This window comes from Hemiscyllium ocellatum, chromosome 24 (assembly GCF_020745735.1).
Source record: "Hemiscyllium ocellatum isolate sHemOce1 chromosome 24, sHemOce1.pat.X.cur, whole genome shotgun sequence".
In the NCBI taxonomy this organism is placed as follows: Eukaryota; Metazoa; Chordata; class Chondrichthyes; order Orectolobiformes; family Hemiscylliidae; genus Hemiscyllium; species Hemiscyllium ocellatum.
The window spans coordinates 1,339,336-1,357,261 of NC_083424.1; the positions used below are offsets into that span (position 1 = coordinate 1,339,336).

Consider the following 17,926-nt stretch of genomic DNA (forward strand, 5'->3'; position numbering starts at 1 on the left):
TGTGTTTACTCCTGCTTACAGATAGTTTACATTTGCTTTAAACAGACATGCCACTTTGACCTGATGATCTAAAAACAAAAGTTAAATGAATATGCACCAACGTCTGCAAATAATTAGTTAAATTTAACATGAAATGGCCTATTTTGTCTTGAACATCCTTGTAACAACCTCCATCCAAAGAAGTCCAGCAATTTTCTCTAGGGTAGTGTTGTCAACACTAATATAGTCAAACTATTTAAGATGAAGGCAGCCATGTTACGCAAAACACAAAATGCAAAACACAAATGTCTCATAATGCAATAAGAGCGAGGAATGTCTGTACTCAATTCTACCAACATTCCTACATATAAAGAATTTATAAACAATAAATTAACCATTAACAGAACGTGGGCATTGCTGACCACGCTAGTACTTTATAAATTTTGTTTTATTTCAAACAAAAAATTGTTTAAATTGACAAGTCAGATTGCACTGCAAGTAAATGAATCAGCAGAAGACAGTGTTCAATCGACTTACTTATCCTTTTAATGTTTGCCAAGTTTAACATTCTAGAAACCTGGTTAAAGGAACTTTTATTACAAATAGAAAACCCCCATTAAAGTTAAAAAAAAACAGAATTACTAACCTCATCCTTAGAAGTAGTCAGTGACCACTGGTCAGTGGTAGTTGCCTTCACACAGTTAGATTGTGATGAATCTACATGTAAAACAAATTGAAATTGAAGTTCATTTTCTCATCTTTTCCAAGAAACCCAACTCTACTTCTTGGATCCTATACCAACTAAATGACAGACGACTCAACTTCCCTTCCTACTGGCTGACACTGTTAGTGGTTCTCTCCAAGCAATGTCACTCTTTATATTAAACTTGCTGTTAATATCTTTTTTCAAAAGAAAACCCTCAAACCCACCATCCTTGCTAATTACCACCCATCAATTTTGTGTTCTAAAGTCCTTGAACATAGTTTGGGCTCCTTATTCATGCCATTGTTCCCTTTACTTCAAATTGGAATCCATCCCATCAGGTTTCTACCCCTCCAACAGGATCAAAATAGCTCGAAGCAAAGTCACAGTTGGTATCCTGAGTGAATGACAAAACTATCCGTTCTTGTTCCTATCAACCTTGACACGATGACCACATCACTCTTCTTCTATGCCTCTCTACTGTCATCCAGCTGGATGGGAGCACACTCCCTGGTCCAAGTCCTTCATTAGTCATAGCCAGAGAATTACTTGCATTGCCTTCTCCTCCTGCTCCTGCACCATTACCTCTGGCGTTCCCCAAAGATAAATCCTTGGCCTCTCCTATTTCTCAACAACATTTTGTCTCAGTTGCATAACCAGCATTAGTTTTTATGTGGCTTAGCGGTACTAAATCAGCACTACTTCTCAACTCCCTCACTGTTACTAAATATTCAGATTGCTGTCCAGAAGTTTCCTTTAACATTGGCAGAGCAAAATCACTGTCATCAATTTAAGCTACAAACTGTTTCCTAGTTCTCAATGTCATCCTTCTTCATGGCAATGATCTGATATTCTATCTCAGTTACTGACCTTGGGATCACATGTGAGCCTAAGAGGAGCTCCTGACCACTTATCCATCTCAACCTTAAGATTGGTTATCTCTACCTCTAATGTTGGGAACATGGGAGGAGTAGGCCATTCAGCCTGTCAAGTCTGCTTCACCACTGAATACATTCATTGCTATTCATCCTTTGATGCCTTTTTCCCCCCCACATCCATTTAAGCAATTGGTAGTTAGAGATCTGTCAACAAGTGAGTTTCCACATATGCTATCTCCAGATTTTGTCCTTGCCTCGGCTCTTCTCTTGCTGAAACTTTCATCCATGCTCGATATCTTTATACCTAATTACTTCCAAGCATAGGTAAAAACAATGACTGCAGATGCTGGAAACCAGATTCTGGATTAGTGGTGCTGGAAAAGCACAGCAGTTCAGGCTGCATCCGAGGAGCAGTAAAAATCGACGTTTCGGGCAAAAGCCCTTCATCAGAAATACTCCAAAGCATTCCTGGTTGGTTTCTCACATTTCATGACTCAGAAAATTATTCCTATCTGCCTTAAATGGTGACTCCTTTTCAAAGAGATATCTAATTCTAGATTCTCCCTTAAGAGAAAATATCATATCCTTATCCACTCTGTCAACACCGCTTAGAATCTTCTATGTTTCAATTAAGTCACTCTCACTCTTCTAAACTCCAATGGATACAGGTCCAGCCTGCCCAATGTTTCCTCGAAATACAACCACTCATTCCAGGTACTAGCCCAGTAAGCTCTCAACTGCATCTAACATATTTATACTCTTCCTTAAATAAAGGGACCAAAGCTGTTCACTGTACTCAAGGAGCATATTCACCAGTGCTCTGTATAATTAAAGTGTAAGCTCCCTACATTTTCACCAAATTCTTTCTATTATATAATAACAATCTACTAGCTAAGCTAATAGTTTGCCATATCTGAACATTAACCTAGATTCTTCTGCACCAGAGCTCTGCAATCTCTCACATACAAGCAAGGGGAAGTGTGGGCCATTTAGTCTCTCCAACCTGTTCACCCATTTAAGAAAGATCATGCTGATCTATGTTCAAATTCCACATTGCCACCAATCCCTTTAATCGATTCCCTTACACAAGAACCACTTATCCACCTCTGACAAAAATATTCAATGAACCCACCTCCTGAGTGAGGGTCTTGCAATGTCACAAATTCTCAGAAAAAAAAAATCTCTCTTCATTTCTACCCTGAAAGGGAGGCTGCTAACTTTTAGGCCCCTTCATATACACTTATCCATAAAAAGGAAAAATCCATTCAAGGTACATCTAGTCGAGATGTTTCAGGTTCCTGCATACTTCAAGGACACCTCTCATTCTTCTAAACTTCATCAGGAGCAGGGAGTGTTTCCAACCTTGTTTTTAATAAGACAAACCATTCATTCCAGGTATCAAAAATCAGCTTCTAACACACTTACATCTTTCTTTATAAAATGGAGATGTCGTCTCACTAATGCCCAATATAACTAATGTATACCTTTACTTACATAAAGAGCAAAGTACTGCAGACGTTGGAGATCTGAAATAAAAAAGTCAAGTGCTGGAGAAACGCAACTGGTCTGGCAGCATTCGTGGAGACAAAGTCAATGTTTCAAGTTCAATCTGACTCTTGTTCAGAATCAACAACCTCTACCATCTAGAAGTACAAGCATAGCAAACATATGGGATCATCATCTGCAAGGTATTGCTGGGTGCAAATCCTGCAACTCCCTACTGAACAGCAAATGGATTACAGCAGTTCAAAAATGTAGTTCACCATCACTTTCTCCATGACAACAAAAGATTGACAATAAACAGTGGCTGAGCCAACAATACATATATCCCATGAATGACTAGAAAGAGTTATCCATTTTTGTTCTATTTCGCTTCAACCAACCACTCCCTCAGAAACCATGGGCAGAGCTTCAGTTTTCCACAACACTGCCTGTGAAGGACTGTTTTCTGATTGCCATTCAAATGTTCCAATTTTAAGATTTTATCCCCAAACTGAATTCCTATGAGGAAATAATTTCACTGCAACCTCCCAAATCCCCTTATCATTCCAAGCACCTCAATTAGAGCACCTCAATGTGTTCCAGCAACACATTTTCAGCCAACACTAACTCTCCCTCCCACTCCACCAAGGACATGCAGGTCCTTGGACTCCTCCATCGCCAGACCATAGCAACACGACGGTTGGAGGAAGAGCACCTCATCTTCCGCCTGGGAACCCTCCAACCACAAGGAATGAACTCAGATTTCTCCAGTTTCCTCATTTCCCCTCCCCCTACCTTGTCTCAGTCAAATCCCTCGAATTCAGCACCGCCTTCCTAATCTGCAATCTTCTTCCTGACCTCTCCGCCCCCACCCCACTCCAGCCTATCACCCTCACCTTGACCTCCTTCCACCTATCGCATCTCCATCGCCCCTCCCCCAAGTCCCTCCTCCCTACCTTTTACCTTAGCCTGCTGGACACACTTTCCTCATTCCGGATGAAGGGCTTATGCCCGAAACATCGAATCTCCTGTTCCTTGGATGCTGCCTGACCTGCTGCGTTGTTCCAGCACTACATTTTCAGCTCTGATCTCCAGCATCTGCAGACCTCACTTTCACCTCAATTAGATCACCTTTCATCTTATGATCATTAAGCAAGCAAGCAGAAAGTATAGTCAAGAGGAACAATTTTTTTAAAAAGTGCAAAAACATTTGGATGTATAGTCCCTACTTTATAAAGATGTTACCTATTTTTAAAGAATCTTCAGAACATGAAACAGTATAGCACAAAAACAGGCCTTTTGACCCAAGCCTTTGCTGACACATGATGCTTCTCTAAACTAAAAAACATATTGCTCTATGTGCCTGCATCCTTCTGTTCCCTGCCTATTCATATGACTGTCAAGTTGCCATTTAAACATTCCTAGAGTATCCACCTCCTCTGACAACGCATTCCAGGCACTAACCACCCTGTGTAAAAACAAAAACTTGCCTCTTATCTCCTTTAAACTTACCCAAAGTTTCTTTAACCTATGTCCTCTAATAATTGACATTTCTACCTGGGAAGACAACTCCCACTATCCATTCTATCCATACCTTTCATAACTTCGTAAATTTCTCTGTTAGGTTACCCCTCATCCTTTGACATTCAAGTGAAAACAAACCAAGTTTGTTCAATGTCTCCTCATAGCTGATACCCTCCAAAATAAGTGACATCCTAGTCCTATTTCCTACCATCTCCAAAGCTTCCACATCCTTCTGGTAGTGTGGCGACCAGAATTACACACAATAGTCCAAACGTGGCTTTACTAAATTTCTATCCAGCTGCAACAAAACTTGCCAATTTTTATACTCTCTGCCCCAATCAATGAAGGCAAGCATGTCACATGCTTTCTTGACCATCGTATGCACTTATGTTGCCTCATTCAAGGAACTGTGGACCTATTCACCTAGATCCCTCAGTATGTTGGGTCTGTTTCCTTGCTGTACATCTCTACGAAAATGTCGATGCTAAGGGTTCTGCAATTTACAGTATATTTCTCTCCTGCATTAGGTCTTCTAAAATGTATTACATTGCATTTACCTGGCAATTTCTCTGCCCAGGTCTCCAGCCTATCCATAACTTGTTGTATCCTCTGACAATCCTCCTATCTGCAAATCCCCCAACCTTTGTGTCCCCCACAAACTTACTAATCAGGCACCTACATTCTCCTCCAAGTCATTTATATCGTTTAATGAATAGAAATTTAGTGAATTCCAGCACTGGTCCCTGCAGAACACCACTGGCCATAGATCTCCAGTCAGAAAAGCACTCCTCCACCAAAAATGTGTCTTCCATGGCTAAGCCAGTTCTGTAACTGTCTTACCAGCTCACTGCAGACCCCATGAAACCTCACCTTTTGTGTTAGTCTGCTATGAGACCTTGTCAAAAGGCCTTGCTAAACTCCATATAGACACCACATAGCTACCACTCTGCCCTCAATCATCTTTGTCACTTTCTCAGAAACCTCAAGTTTGTGAGACATCACCTTTCCAGACACAAAGCCATGCTACCTATCACGGAGTCATACAGCATGTAAACAACCCTTTGGCCTAACTTATCCATGCTAACCAGGTTTCCTAAACTGGACTATTCTCATTTGCCTGTGTTTGGCCTATATCTATCTAAGCCTTTCCTATCCACTATCTGTCCAATGTCTTTTAAATGTTGTAATTGAGCGCACGTGTACCACTTCCTCTGGCAGCATACTCCATATATGCACCATCCACTATGTGAAAATGTTGTCCCTTGAGTCCCTTTCAAATCTTCTCTTCTCAACTTAAACCTATGCCCTCTGGTTTTGGATTCACCTACCGAAGGAAAAGACCTTGGCTATTAACCTTACCTAGGTCCCTCGATTTTATGAACCTCTATAAAGACCCAGCCTTCCATTCTCCAGTAAAAAAGAAAAAAAAGCATCCCAAATTATCCAATCTTGCCTTATAACTTCTAGTTCCGTAACATTTGGTAGATGTTTTCTGCACCCTTTCCAGTTTAATAATATCCTTTCTCTAGCAGGGTGATCAGAATTGTATGCAGTACCCTAAATGTGGCCTTACCGATGTCTTGTACAGCTGAACCATGACGTTCACTAATGCTCATAAATCCATATTTTTCCAAATGTGAGTAAATCCTATCCCTAAGAATCTTTTCCAATAATCCGTACTACTACCGCAAGGCTCATTCGCTAATAATTTCCGTTTGTCCCTGTTGCCCTGTTTAAACAAAGGAACAACGCTGGCTAGTCTCCAACCTTCTGGGTGCTCATCTGTGACTAAAGAGAATACAAGGGAGATGAGGAATAGGGGGAGAGAGCAGTTGAACACATGGTTACAGGGATGGGACATGTGAGAGGGATTCAGATATCTGGATAATTGGAGCTCATTCTGGGCAAATGGAACCTCTACAAATGGAAAGGTCTACACCTGAACCACAGGGGTACCAATATCCTGAGGGAGATATTTGCTAATGCTCTTCGGGAGGGTTTAAACTAATTCAAAAGGTGGTTGGGAACCTGAACTGTAGCTTCAGTTTACAGGAGGTTGAGAGTAGTGAGGAAGTGAGGATTGCAAATGTTGGAGATCAGAGCTTAAAAATGTGTTGCTGGAAAAGCGCAGATCAGGTAGCATCAAAGGAGCAGGAGAATTGACGTTTCGGGCATAAGGGCTTATACCCGAAACATCGATTCTCCTGCTCCTTTGATGCTGCCTGATCTGCTGCGCTTTTCCAGCAACACATTTTTAAGTTGAGAGTAGCGAGGTCAGGAATAAGATTTCAAGGTCGCAGGAATGTACCAGCAGTCAGGAAAGTGGTCTGAAGCATGTCTACTTAAACGCCAAGAGCATGCGGAATAAGATGGGTGAATTTGGATGCAGTATGGGTTGATACCTGGGACTTGGATGTTGTGGTTATTTCGGAGATATGGATAAAGCAGGGAGAGGAATGGTTGTTGCAGGTTCCGGTAATATCAAGGAAAGTGGTAAAAGAAGGGGAGGTGTGGCATTGTTAGTCAAGGATAGGTGGACGGTGGCAGAAAGGATGTTTGATGAGGACTTGTCTACTGAGGTAGTATAGGCTGAGTTTAGGTCACCCTTTTGGGAGTTTTCTATAGGCCTCCAAAAAGTTCCAGAGATGTAGAGAAAGGATTGTAAAAATGATTCTGGATAGGAGCGAAAGTAATGGTAGTTGTTATGGGGTCTTTAACTTTCCAAATATTGACTGGAAATGCTACAGTTCAAGTCTTTAGATGGGTCAATTTTTGCCCAATGTGTGCAGGAGGGTTTCCTGATACAGTATGTGGATAAGCCAACAAGAGACAAGGCCACATTGGATTTGGTACTGGGTAATGAACCAGGCCAGGTGCTAGATTTGAAGTGACCACCATTCAGTTATGTTTACTTTCGCGATGGAGAAGGATAGGTATATACCACAGCGCAAGAGTTATCGCTGGGGGAAAGGCAATTATGATGCAATTAGGCAAGATTTAGGATGCATAGGATGGGGAAGGAAACTGGAGGGATGGGCACAATTGAAACTGGAGCTTGTTCAAGGAATAGCTACTGTGTCTCCTTTCCCCTCCCCCCACCTTACCTCAGCTCCAACTTTCCAACTCAGCACAGTCCTCATGACCTGTCCTACCGCCAATCTCCCTTTCCACCTATCCATTCCACCCTCCCCTCTAACCTATTACCTCCATCCCCACCCTCATTCACCTACTGTACTCTTTGCTACCTTCTCCCCAGTCCCACCCACCCCCATTTATCTCTCCACCTGGTGGCTTCCTGCCTCTATTCCTGATGAAGGGCTTTTGCCTGAAACATCGATTTTCCTCCTCCTCGGATACTGCCTGACCTGCTGTGCTTTTCCAACACCACTCTAATCTAAACTCTGGTTTCCAGCATCTACAGCCCTCACTTTTGCCTAGGGTAGGATTAGGGCCAGTCAAGGACAGTTGTGGGAAGTTGTGCGTTGAGTCTGAAGAATTAGGAGAGGTGCTAAATGAGAATTTTTAGTCAGTATTCACACAGGAAAAGAATGTTGTCAAGGAGAAGACTGAGATACAGGCTATTAGACAAGATGGAATTGAGGATCATAAGGACAGGATGCTAGCAATCCTGAAGTGCAAAAATCAATAAATCCCCTGGGCAGGATGGGATTTATCCTAGGATTCTCTAGGAAGCCAGGGAGGAGATTGCAGTGTCTTTGGCTTTGATCTTGATATCATCATTGTCTACAAGAGTAGTGCCAAAAGACAGTTGTGTTCCCTTGTTCAAGAAGGGGAGAAGAGACAACCCTGGTAATTACAGAGGAACCTCGATCATCCAAAGGAGATTTTGACTTTCCAATAGAAACATTACGTCCAAGACATGTTTCCAACACCGATTGTGTCTTTTGTTTACAGTGATTAAAGGTGAACTTGGCTTACTGAAATGCTGCCAAAAACAGCCCGTCTCTGTCTCTGTCTCTGTCTCTGTCTCTGTCTCTCCCCCGCGCGCGCGCACACGCGCACACACACACACACACACACACACACACACACACACGTTCTACACAGGGGCGTACCCTAAAACCCCTTCCCCAGATAATCTCTCCAACATTGTCCTGTACAGGGCAAAGCTGGAACCTGTCAAAATTTTGCAGTAAAAAAGTTGTGTGCATGGCTGTGTGAGTGCGCGCACGCTATTTAAAGACTGACCACCCCCCCCCCCCCCTCCCCCTCCCCCTTCCCCTCCCCCTCCCCCTTCCCCCCCAGAGAGCAGCAGCAGTCTTGTCGTTGGTGTCCAGTCCAGCTGCCCCGGAGAGGGGGTGGGACGCACAGATTTCAGAAAGGCATTTGTTAAGGTTCCCCACAGTAGGTTATTGCATAAAATACGGTGGTATGGGATTGAGGGTGATTTAGCAGTTTGGATCAGAAATTGGCTAGCTGTAAGAGGAGAGGGAGTGGTGGTTGATGGGAAATGTCCATCCTGGAGTTCAGTTACTAATGGGATAGCACAAGGATCTGTTTTGGGGCCACTGCTGTTTGTCATTTCTATAAATGACTTGAGGGCGTAGAAGGATGGGTTGGTAAATTTGCTGATGACACTAAAGTCAGTGGAGTTGTGGACAGTGCAGAAGGATGTTGCAGGTTACAGAGGGACATAGATAAGCTGCATGGCTGGGCTGAGAGGTAGAAAATGGTGTTTAATGCGGAAAAGTGTGAGGTGATTTACTTTGGAAGAAGTAACAAGAATACAGAGTACTGGGCTAATGGTAAGATTCTTGGTAGTATGGATGAGCAGAGAAATCTCAGTGTCCACGTGCATAGATCCCTAAACGTTGCCACCTAGGTTGATAGGGTTAAGAAGGCATATGGTGCGTAGAGGGATTGAGTTTCGGACCCATGAGGTCATGTTGCAGCTGTACAAAAAAACTGATGCGGCTGACTTAAGAGTATTGCATTCAGTTCTGATCGCTGCGTTATAGGAAGGATATGGAAGCACTGGGAAAGGTGCGGAGGAGATTTACCAGGATGTTGCCTGATAGGGAGGGAAGGTCTTATGAGGAAAGACTGAAAGACTTGAAGTTGTTTTCATTAGAGAAAAGAAGGTTAAGAGGTGACTTAATCAAGGTACACAAGGTGATCAGAGGTTTGATAGGGTGGACAGTGACAGCCTCTTTCCTCGGATGGTGATGACTAGCACGAGGGGACATAGCTTTAAATTGAGGGGTGATAGATATAGGACAGATATCAGAGGTAGTTTCTTTACTTAGAGAGTAGTAAGGGTGTGGAATGCCCTACCTGCAACAGTAATGCAGGCCAACATTAAGGGAATTTAAATGGTCATTGGACAAAAATAGATGATAACAGAATCGTGTAGATTAGAAGGTCAAACTCGAATGCTGAATATAGGATTAAAGACAGGATTCTTGGCAGTGTGGAGGAGCAGATGGATCGGAGTGTCAAGTACATAGATCCCTCAAAGTTGCCACCCAAGTGGATAGGGTTGTTAAGCATATGGTGCTTTGGCTTTCATTAACAGGGGATCGAGTTTAAGAGCCGCGAGGTTTTGCTACAACCCTACAAATCCCTGGTGAGACCACACTTGGAATATCGCATTCAATTCTGATTGCCCTACCAGAGGAATGATACAGAGGCTTTGGAGAGGGTGCAAAGGTTTGCCAGCATGCTGCCTGGACTGGAGGGCTTGCCTTATGAAGATAGGTTGAATAAGCTCAGACTTTTCTCTCTGGAGAGGAAGAGGAACAGAGGAGATCTGATCAAGATGTACAAAATAATGAGTGGAATAGATAGAATCAATAGCCAGAGACTTTTCTCCAGGGCAGGATTGACTGGTACGAAAAGTCACGGTTTGAAGATATTAGGAGGAAGGTATAAAGGAGACGTCAGAGGTAGGTTCTTTACACAGAGAGTTGTGAATGCATGGAATGCGTTGCCAGCGGTGGTGGTAGAAGCAGAGTCATTAGGGATATTTAAGTGACTGCTGGACATGCACGTGGATAGCAGTAAGTTGAGGGGGTGCATACGTTGTTACTATATTTTACATTAGGATTAAACTTCAGCACAACACAGTGGGCCAAAGGGCCTGTACTGCGCTGAAATGTTCTATGTTCTAAAGATTTCATACAAGACCCCAGCAATTTCCTCACCTGCCTCTCAGCATTCTGAGATAAATCCCATCAGGTCCTGGGTACTTGTCTAAGTTAATGCTTTTCAAAACATTCAACACTTCCTCCGTTTTTGTATTGACATAACTTACAATATCAACATAACCATCCCAAGATTCACCATCCACCACTCCTTCTCCTCTGCGAATACGAATGCAAAGTATTCGTTAAGGACCTCAGCCACTTCCTCCAGCTCCGCATATAAATTCTCTCATTTGTCCTTGAGTGAATCTACCCTTTCCCTAGCTAGCCTCGTGCTCCTTATCTATGGATAAAATGATGTGTGTACATGCCTTGAGGTTTTCCTTAACCAAAGGTATTTTATAGGCCCTTTCAGCCCTCCCCATTCCTTGTTTGAATTCTTTCCTGCTATCTTTGTATTCTTCAAGGGCTCTGTCTGTCTTCGGTTTCCTAAACCTTACATATGACTCCTTTTACTTTTTAAGTTCTCAATTTCCCAAATCTTGTCATCCTTATCCCATATTTTCACAGGAATCTCCTGAACTCTAATCAACTGAGCATGAAAAGATTCCCACATGCCAGATGTGGATTTACCCTCAGAAAAGCCACCCCCAATCTAGATTCCCCAGTTCCTGCCTAATATTGCGGCAGTTAGCCTTCTCCCACTTTAGTATTTTCACTCAAGGACTACTCTTACCCTCATCCATAAGCAACTTCAAAACTTACTGAATTATGGTCACTGATCCCGAAATGCTCCCCCACTAAAACTTCAATCACCTTGCCAGGTTCATTCCCCATTATCAGGGCTCCTTCCCTAGCAGCGCCACACATTTTCAAAAAACCTTCCTGAACACACCTAATAAATTCACCCAACTAGACCCCTGATTCTAAGAGAGTCACAATCACATAGGAGAAGTTAAAAGCACCCTGACAACAACCTATTACATTTTTAAAAATAATCAAATAATAGCATCTGTACATTGACTGCTCCATTTCTAAGTCGTACAGACCAGGAAACCAGACCAAGGAAGACATACCATTAAGGTGAGTAACCGTTTCCACACCAACATCAGCCGAGGTGCTGCTCTCTCCCACTAGGTATACATTTACTTCAGGTCCTGATGCAATCAGGAAAGATGGTTGGAACACTAAATTCAAAATACAATAGTTATAGGATATCATCAAAGCAAACAATCTCTCAATCTTACAGAGGGGCTCTGCATCCCATCAAGCCAACACCAGCTCTATGAAAGAACATTTCAATTTGTATTACTCTTTCCCACAGCCCTGAAATTGTTCATTTCACAGAATCATAGGTATTAAGGTATATGAGGCAAAAGCAGATAACTGGAGTTAGGACAGCGAGCTAAGATCTTAACGAACACCAAAGTGGCTTTAAGGAATCAATGGCCTCCTCATGAGGTGACATGGGAACAGTAGAAGAAGAAAATGTTAAGATTTGTCAGAAAGCATAGTCAGAGGTGGTGCTAGATGAGAAACATTTATTTAGAAAAAAAATATATAAAATAAATAAAGAGTTGGTCAGGGGTTTTAAAAAAAAAAGTGAGGACTGCAGATGCTGGAGATCAGTCAAAAAGTGTCGTGCTGGAAAAGCACAGCCAGTATCTGAAAGGCAGGAGAGGATTCCTGATGAAGAGCTTACACTCAAAACATCAACTCTCCTGCTCCTCCGATGCTGCCTGACTGGCTGTGCTTTTCCAGCATCACATTGTTTGACAGGGGTTTTAAAGAGGCAGGTAATTATCTAAAGAGATAGATAATTGCACAAATTTCTTTTATACATGACTGAGCTTAATCACACTGGAGAAATTGAGATATATAGCTTTGGAAAAGATAGACAGATTTGGGAGATGACAGCATAGCTAAACATTTTGGGGGCAGAAAGAGAACTTTGATTTGATTTGATTATTGTTGCCACATGTACCCAAGTACAGCGAAGAGTTTTGTTTTCAAGCAGTACAAAGAGGTCATAACAAACAAGGGCATACAATCATAGGGCGCTTAGAGTGAGGCATACAAGATTACAACTGCACAGAAGGTGCACAAAAGTAAGGTCAACATTAAATTTGATATCAGAGGGTCCATTCAGCAGTCTAAGAAAAACAGGGAAGAAGCTGTTTTTGAATCTGTTGCTGCATGTGTTGAAGCAGCTTGGAGAAAAGGGTTTAGCTTGCAAGGACAAAATATAATTGGTTTTTTGAGGAGAGAGGGGCTTCACACAGATTTGAAGGGAGGGCCTAACAACAGTTCTTAAGTCAGAAACACCATTCACAACATTGTGGATGTAGGTTTGCTCGCTGAGCTGGAAGGTTCATTTTCAGACATTTTGTCACCATACTAGGTAACATCTTCAGTGAGCCTCCCGACAAAGCACTGCTGATGTTTCCTGCTTTCTATTTACATGTTTGGGTTGGTGATGTCATTTGCTGTTCTTTTTCTCAGGGGGTGGTAAATGGTGTCCAAGTCAATATGTTTGTTGGTAGATTTCTGGTTTGAATGCCATGCTTCTAGAAATTCTCGTTCGTCTATCCTAGGACAAGCCAAACAGAGAGAAAAGTGTTATCCCAATCGAAGTGGTGTCCTTCCTTAACTGCATGTAAGTATGTGTACATACAGATAAGGAAGGACACCACTTAGACTGGAATAACACATCCATCCTAGGACAAGCCAAACAGAGACATGCATGAGAATTCATAGAAGCATGGCATTCCAACTGGAAATCAACACACACATTGACTTGGACCCCATTTACCAAAGTCTGAAAAAGAGAACAGGAAATGACATCACCATAAGAAATGACCGATGTACAGCATGGAAACAGACCCTCCGGTCCAACTTGTCCAAGCCAATTAGACATCCTAAATTAATCTAGTCCCATTTGCCAGCTCTTGGCCTGTACCCCTCTAAACCCTTCCTATTTATATACCCATTTTAGATGCTTTTTTAAATATGGTTATTGTACCAGCCTCCACCATTTCCTCTGGCAGCTCATTCCATATACACATCACCCTCTGCGTGAAAAAGTTGACCCTTTAGTCCCTTTTAAATCTTTCCCCTCTCACCCTAAACCAATGCCCTCTAGTTCTAGACTCACCCCACCTCGGAAAAAACCTTGTCTATTTACCCTATCCATGCCCCTCATGATTTTATAAACCTTTATAAGGTCAGCCCTCAGCCTCTGATGTTCCAGGGAAAACAGCCTCTACCTGTGGACGGCACGGTGGCACAGTGGTTAGCACTGCTGCCTCACAGCGCCTGAGACCCGGGTTCAATTCCCGACTCAGGCGACTGACTGTGTGGAGTTTGCACATTCTCCCCGTGTCTGCGTAGGTTTCTTCCGGGTGCTCTGGTTTCCTCCCACAGTCCAAAGATGTGCGGGTCAGGTGAATTGGCCATGCTAAATTGCCCGTAGTGTTAGGTAAGGGGTAAATGTAGGGGTATGGGTGGGTTGCGCTTCGGGCGGGTCGGTGTGGACTTGTTGGGCCGAAGGGCCTGTTTCCACACTGTAAGTAATCTAATCTAATCTAATCTAATTTGTATCTCAAATCCACCAACCCTGGCAACATCCTTAGAAATCCTTGCTGAACCCTTTCAAGTTTCACAACATCCTTCTGATAAGACCAGAATTACACACAATACTCCAAAAGTGGCCTAACCAACGTTCTGTACAGCTGCAATACATGACCTCCCTACTCCTACACTCTGTCCAATAAAGGAAAGCATACCAAACGCTACCTTCATTAATGATCTACCTGCAACTCCACTTTCAAGGAACTACATTTATCGTGTCAAAGAAAATAGCTGTAATTTATAGCGTTCCTTCCAAGACCTGAAGATATATAAAAATATTTTGAAGTCAAAGAAATATGTTTCAGATGCAGGGTTACTTATAGGAAAGGAGGTATAGAGTTTGCATGCATTAACAACCCACAAGCAGTAATGAAATAAATAGCCAACTGTTTGTTTTCACAGATAATTTGAAAGAGGAATATTGGCCAGGATGCTAAAAATTTTCCTTTATAATATCAAATAGTACCTTTGAATCTTTTGCCTCAATCTATGTGATTAAACACCTCATGGCACCATTGACAATGCAGCACTCCCTTATCATTGGGTTGTGTTGAAATCTCAAGTGGCTCTTGAACCCCTGTCACTAAATCAAGGCTGACTGCTGGAGCATATTGAAAATGCAGCATTGTGAATGCAAGGTTTTCCAAGATGATTGTTTTGGCATTTGAAATCAAGGTTAAAATGGAGTAATGGAGATCATGTGAAATCACCAACCCAGAGAAACCCAAACATAGAAAGCAGGAATCATCGGTAGTGCTTCATCCAGATATTACCTAGTATGGTGACAAAACTCTGAAAATGAATCTCCCAGCTCAGCAAGCAAACCTACATCCAGAACCTCAACCTGAGCTACAAATCTTCTCAAAATTCACATTGACAATATTAACACAGAACCACAGGAGTGTGACTTCACAAAATAATGCAATTTAGCCCACTGCGTCTGTAGCACCACCTCTTCAAATGAATAGGACAGGAAGTGACAGTGAGATAAGCAATTTAGTGAATTTCTGATAAGGTATAAGGAGATAAATGTATTGAATATGATGAGCAAAGGTTTGAAATTAGAAACCATTTAAAAAGTTCAGAGTTCAGGGCCAGGTTAAAGATGAGCATGGGAAGTATTCATATACTCACACACACACAAATAAGCTTAATGATGTGAAACAACAACAGCAGTTGTTTCAGAGATCCCAAAGTTGCACAGAGCATATTCTCAAGTTGCCGCACAAAGCAGACGGAAAGTGTCCCGCACGAAGCCAGGCACCAACATATGAGTCATTAAGATCTCCATTCCACAACACAAAACAAACACCATGAACCCTGATGCACCTTGACGTCCATCAACTTTTGCAGCATCTTTTAAATCCCATCCCAGAGCAAAACCACAGCCTCTCAAAGACCCCCAGCCCTCCCCTCCCCGCCCACATTCACGTCTCCTCCCTCACAACCCCGATCATCGCTGGCACTGTCCATCTCCCAGGCCAGTTCAGGTACCACTACCCCCCTCGCTCTCCATGCCCTTAGCCCCGTGTACACCCGTCACCAACAACCTCTCCTACAGTCCCCGGTCCCCGGGGGAGTGCACAGTCTCACCGAGACCAGCCAGGCCGTGGCTCGGGTCCAAGCTCAGCAGGACACCACAACACAGCAACCGGCTGAGGATGGCTAACAATCCAGCAGCCATAGGGGCTAGTGCCTCCCACCCTCCCCATACACCGCCACCAGCCAACAACCAGCGCGCTCATTGGACGGTCCACAGCACTGACCAATCAACACCGACTATCAATCCTGGCCGGTTGCTATGGGACCCAAAGGGCGATAACCGCCACTTTAAAACAGACTGAAATAACTGGAGAAACTCAGCAGGTCTGGCAGCATCTGTGGAGAGAAATTCCTGATGAAGGGCCCTGGTTAGAAACGTCGATTCTCCTGCTGCTCGGGTGCTGCCTGAACTGCTGTGCTTTTCCAGCACCACACTCTTGACTCTGAGCTCCAGTATCTGCAGACCTCACTTTCTTCTAATCTCCAGCGTCTGCAATACATGGACCCTCTGTGGAGAGAAAGCAGAAGTTAATGTAAGTCCAATGACATTTAGGTCTTGAGGCACCCTCTCCCATGCCCTTACCTTCACCTTGTCACATGGACAGCTATTACATACATTCCATTGTCAGCCATTAATTATTCCATTAGCAATTATTCACTCTTCTCGGCTGACTGTTATCCCCTCCTTTCCCTGTCCAACTGTTCTTCTCTCTCTTTGGGCTCTATCTCCACCTATCATAGTTAAAAATCACACAGCACCAGGTTATAGTCCAACAGGTTTAATTTCAAACACTAGGTAGTGCTTCCAATTAAATCTATTGGACTATAACCTCATGTTGTATGACTTTTAACTTTGTACACTCCAGTCCAACACCGCAACTCCAAATCATGTCCACCTATTATTTACTCCTTACCCCCTCCCCCATCCTATCTTCTGCATTAAAAACCACTTTTATGTAGCTATGATTTGGAGGTGCCAGTGTTGGACTGGGATGTACAAAGTTAAAAATCACACAACACCAAATTATAGTCCATTAAGTTTATTTGGAAGCACTAGCTTTCGGAGCGCCGCTCCTTCAACAGGTGGCTGTGGAGTCTTAGATTGTAAAACACAGATTTATAGGAAAAGTTTACAGTATAGTGCAACTCAAATGATATATTGAGAAAGACCTGGAATGTTTGGTAAGTTTCCACATCTTTTAGAATGACCATGTTGGTTTCAGTTCTTTCATATGTAAATCCCAGAACTTTTTTTAAAGTTACATTCTCAAGTGCTCTGAAAGTGCTTCCAAATAAACTTTACCTAGATACCATTTGATGAAGGACCAAAAATGTTAACTTCGATTTCTCGCCACAGAAGTTCCAGACCTGCTAAGATTTTCCAGCAAATTCTCTGTTTTTGTTTCTGATTTCCAGCATCTGCAGTTTTTTTCATTTTTTATTAAGTGTTGGGACGTCATGTTGAGGTTGTAGAGGACATTAGTGAGGCCACTTTTGAAGTATTGTGTACAGTTTTAGTCACACCACTTAGGAAAGGATATTATTAAATTAGAGGGTTCAGACAAGATTTACAAGGATGTTGCCTGGACTGAAGGTTTGAATTCTATGGATAGGCTGGGATTTTTTTCTCTGGAGTGCAGGAGGTTCAGGGATGACCTTAAAAGGTTTATAAAATCATGAAGGGCATAGATAAGGTAAATGGCAATTGTGTTTTCCCTAGGGTGGGAGAGTTCAAAATTAGGGAGCATATTTTTAAGGTGAGAGGAGAAAGGTTTAAAAGGGACCTGCACAGTAACTTTTTCACACAGAGGATGGTTCGTATATGGAAGTGGTGGATACAAGTACAGTTACAACATTTAAAAGTTTGGATAGTCACATAAATAGGAAAGGTTTAAAGGGATATGGCCAACTGCAGGAGAAAGTGAGGAGTGCAGATGCTGGAGATCGGAGTCGAGAGTGTAGTGCTGGAAAAGCACAGCAGGTCAGGCAGCATCTGAGGAGCAGGGAAAATCCATGTTTCAAGCATAAGGGCTCCTGCTCCTAGGATGCTGCTTTACCTGCTGTGCTTTTCCAACACCACACTC

The 17,926-nt window shown here is 42.7% G+C and overlaps 1 protein-coding gene across 5 annotated transcripts in view; it reads right to left on the reverse strand.

Moving 5' to 3' along the window:
• The window catches only part of tctn2 (tectonic family member 2), a 90,505-nt gene extending 74,511 nt beyond the window's left edge, over positions 1–15,994 (reverse strand). For all 5 annotated transcript variants that reach the window (XM_060843314.1, XM_060843313.1, XM_060843311.1 and 2 more), the window contains exons 1-3: positions 15,894–15,994; positions 11,747–11,857; positions 626–696 (exon numbers count right to left, since the gene is read on the reverse strand). In XM_060843314.1, the coding sequence (XP_060699297.1) occupies positions 626–696; positions 11,747–11,857; positions 15,894–15,984 (273 nt within the window). In that variant the 5' untranslated portion in view covers positions 15,985–15,994. The remainder of the gene's footprint in view (positions 1–625; positions 697–11,746; positions 11,858–15,893) is intronic.
• Positions 15,995–17,926: the final 1,932 nt, after the last annotated feature.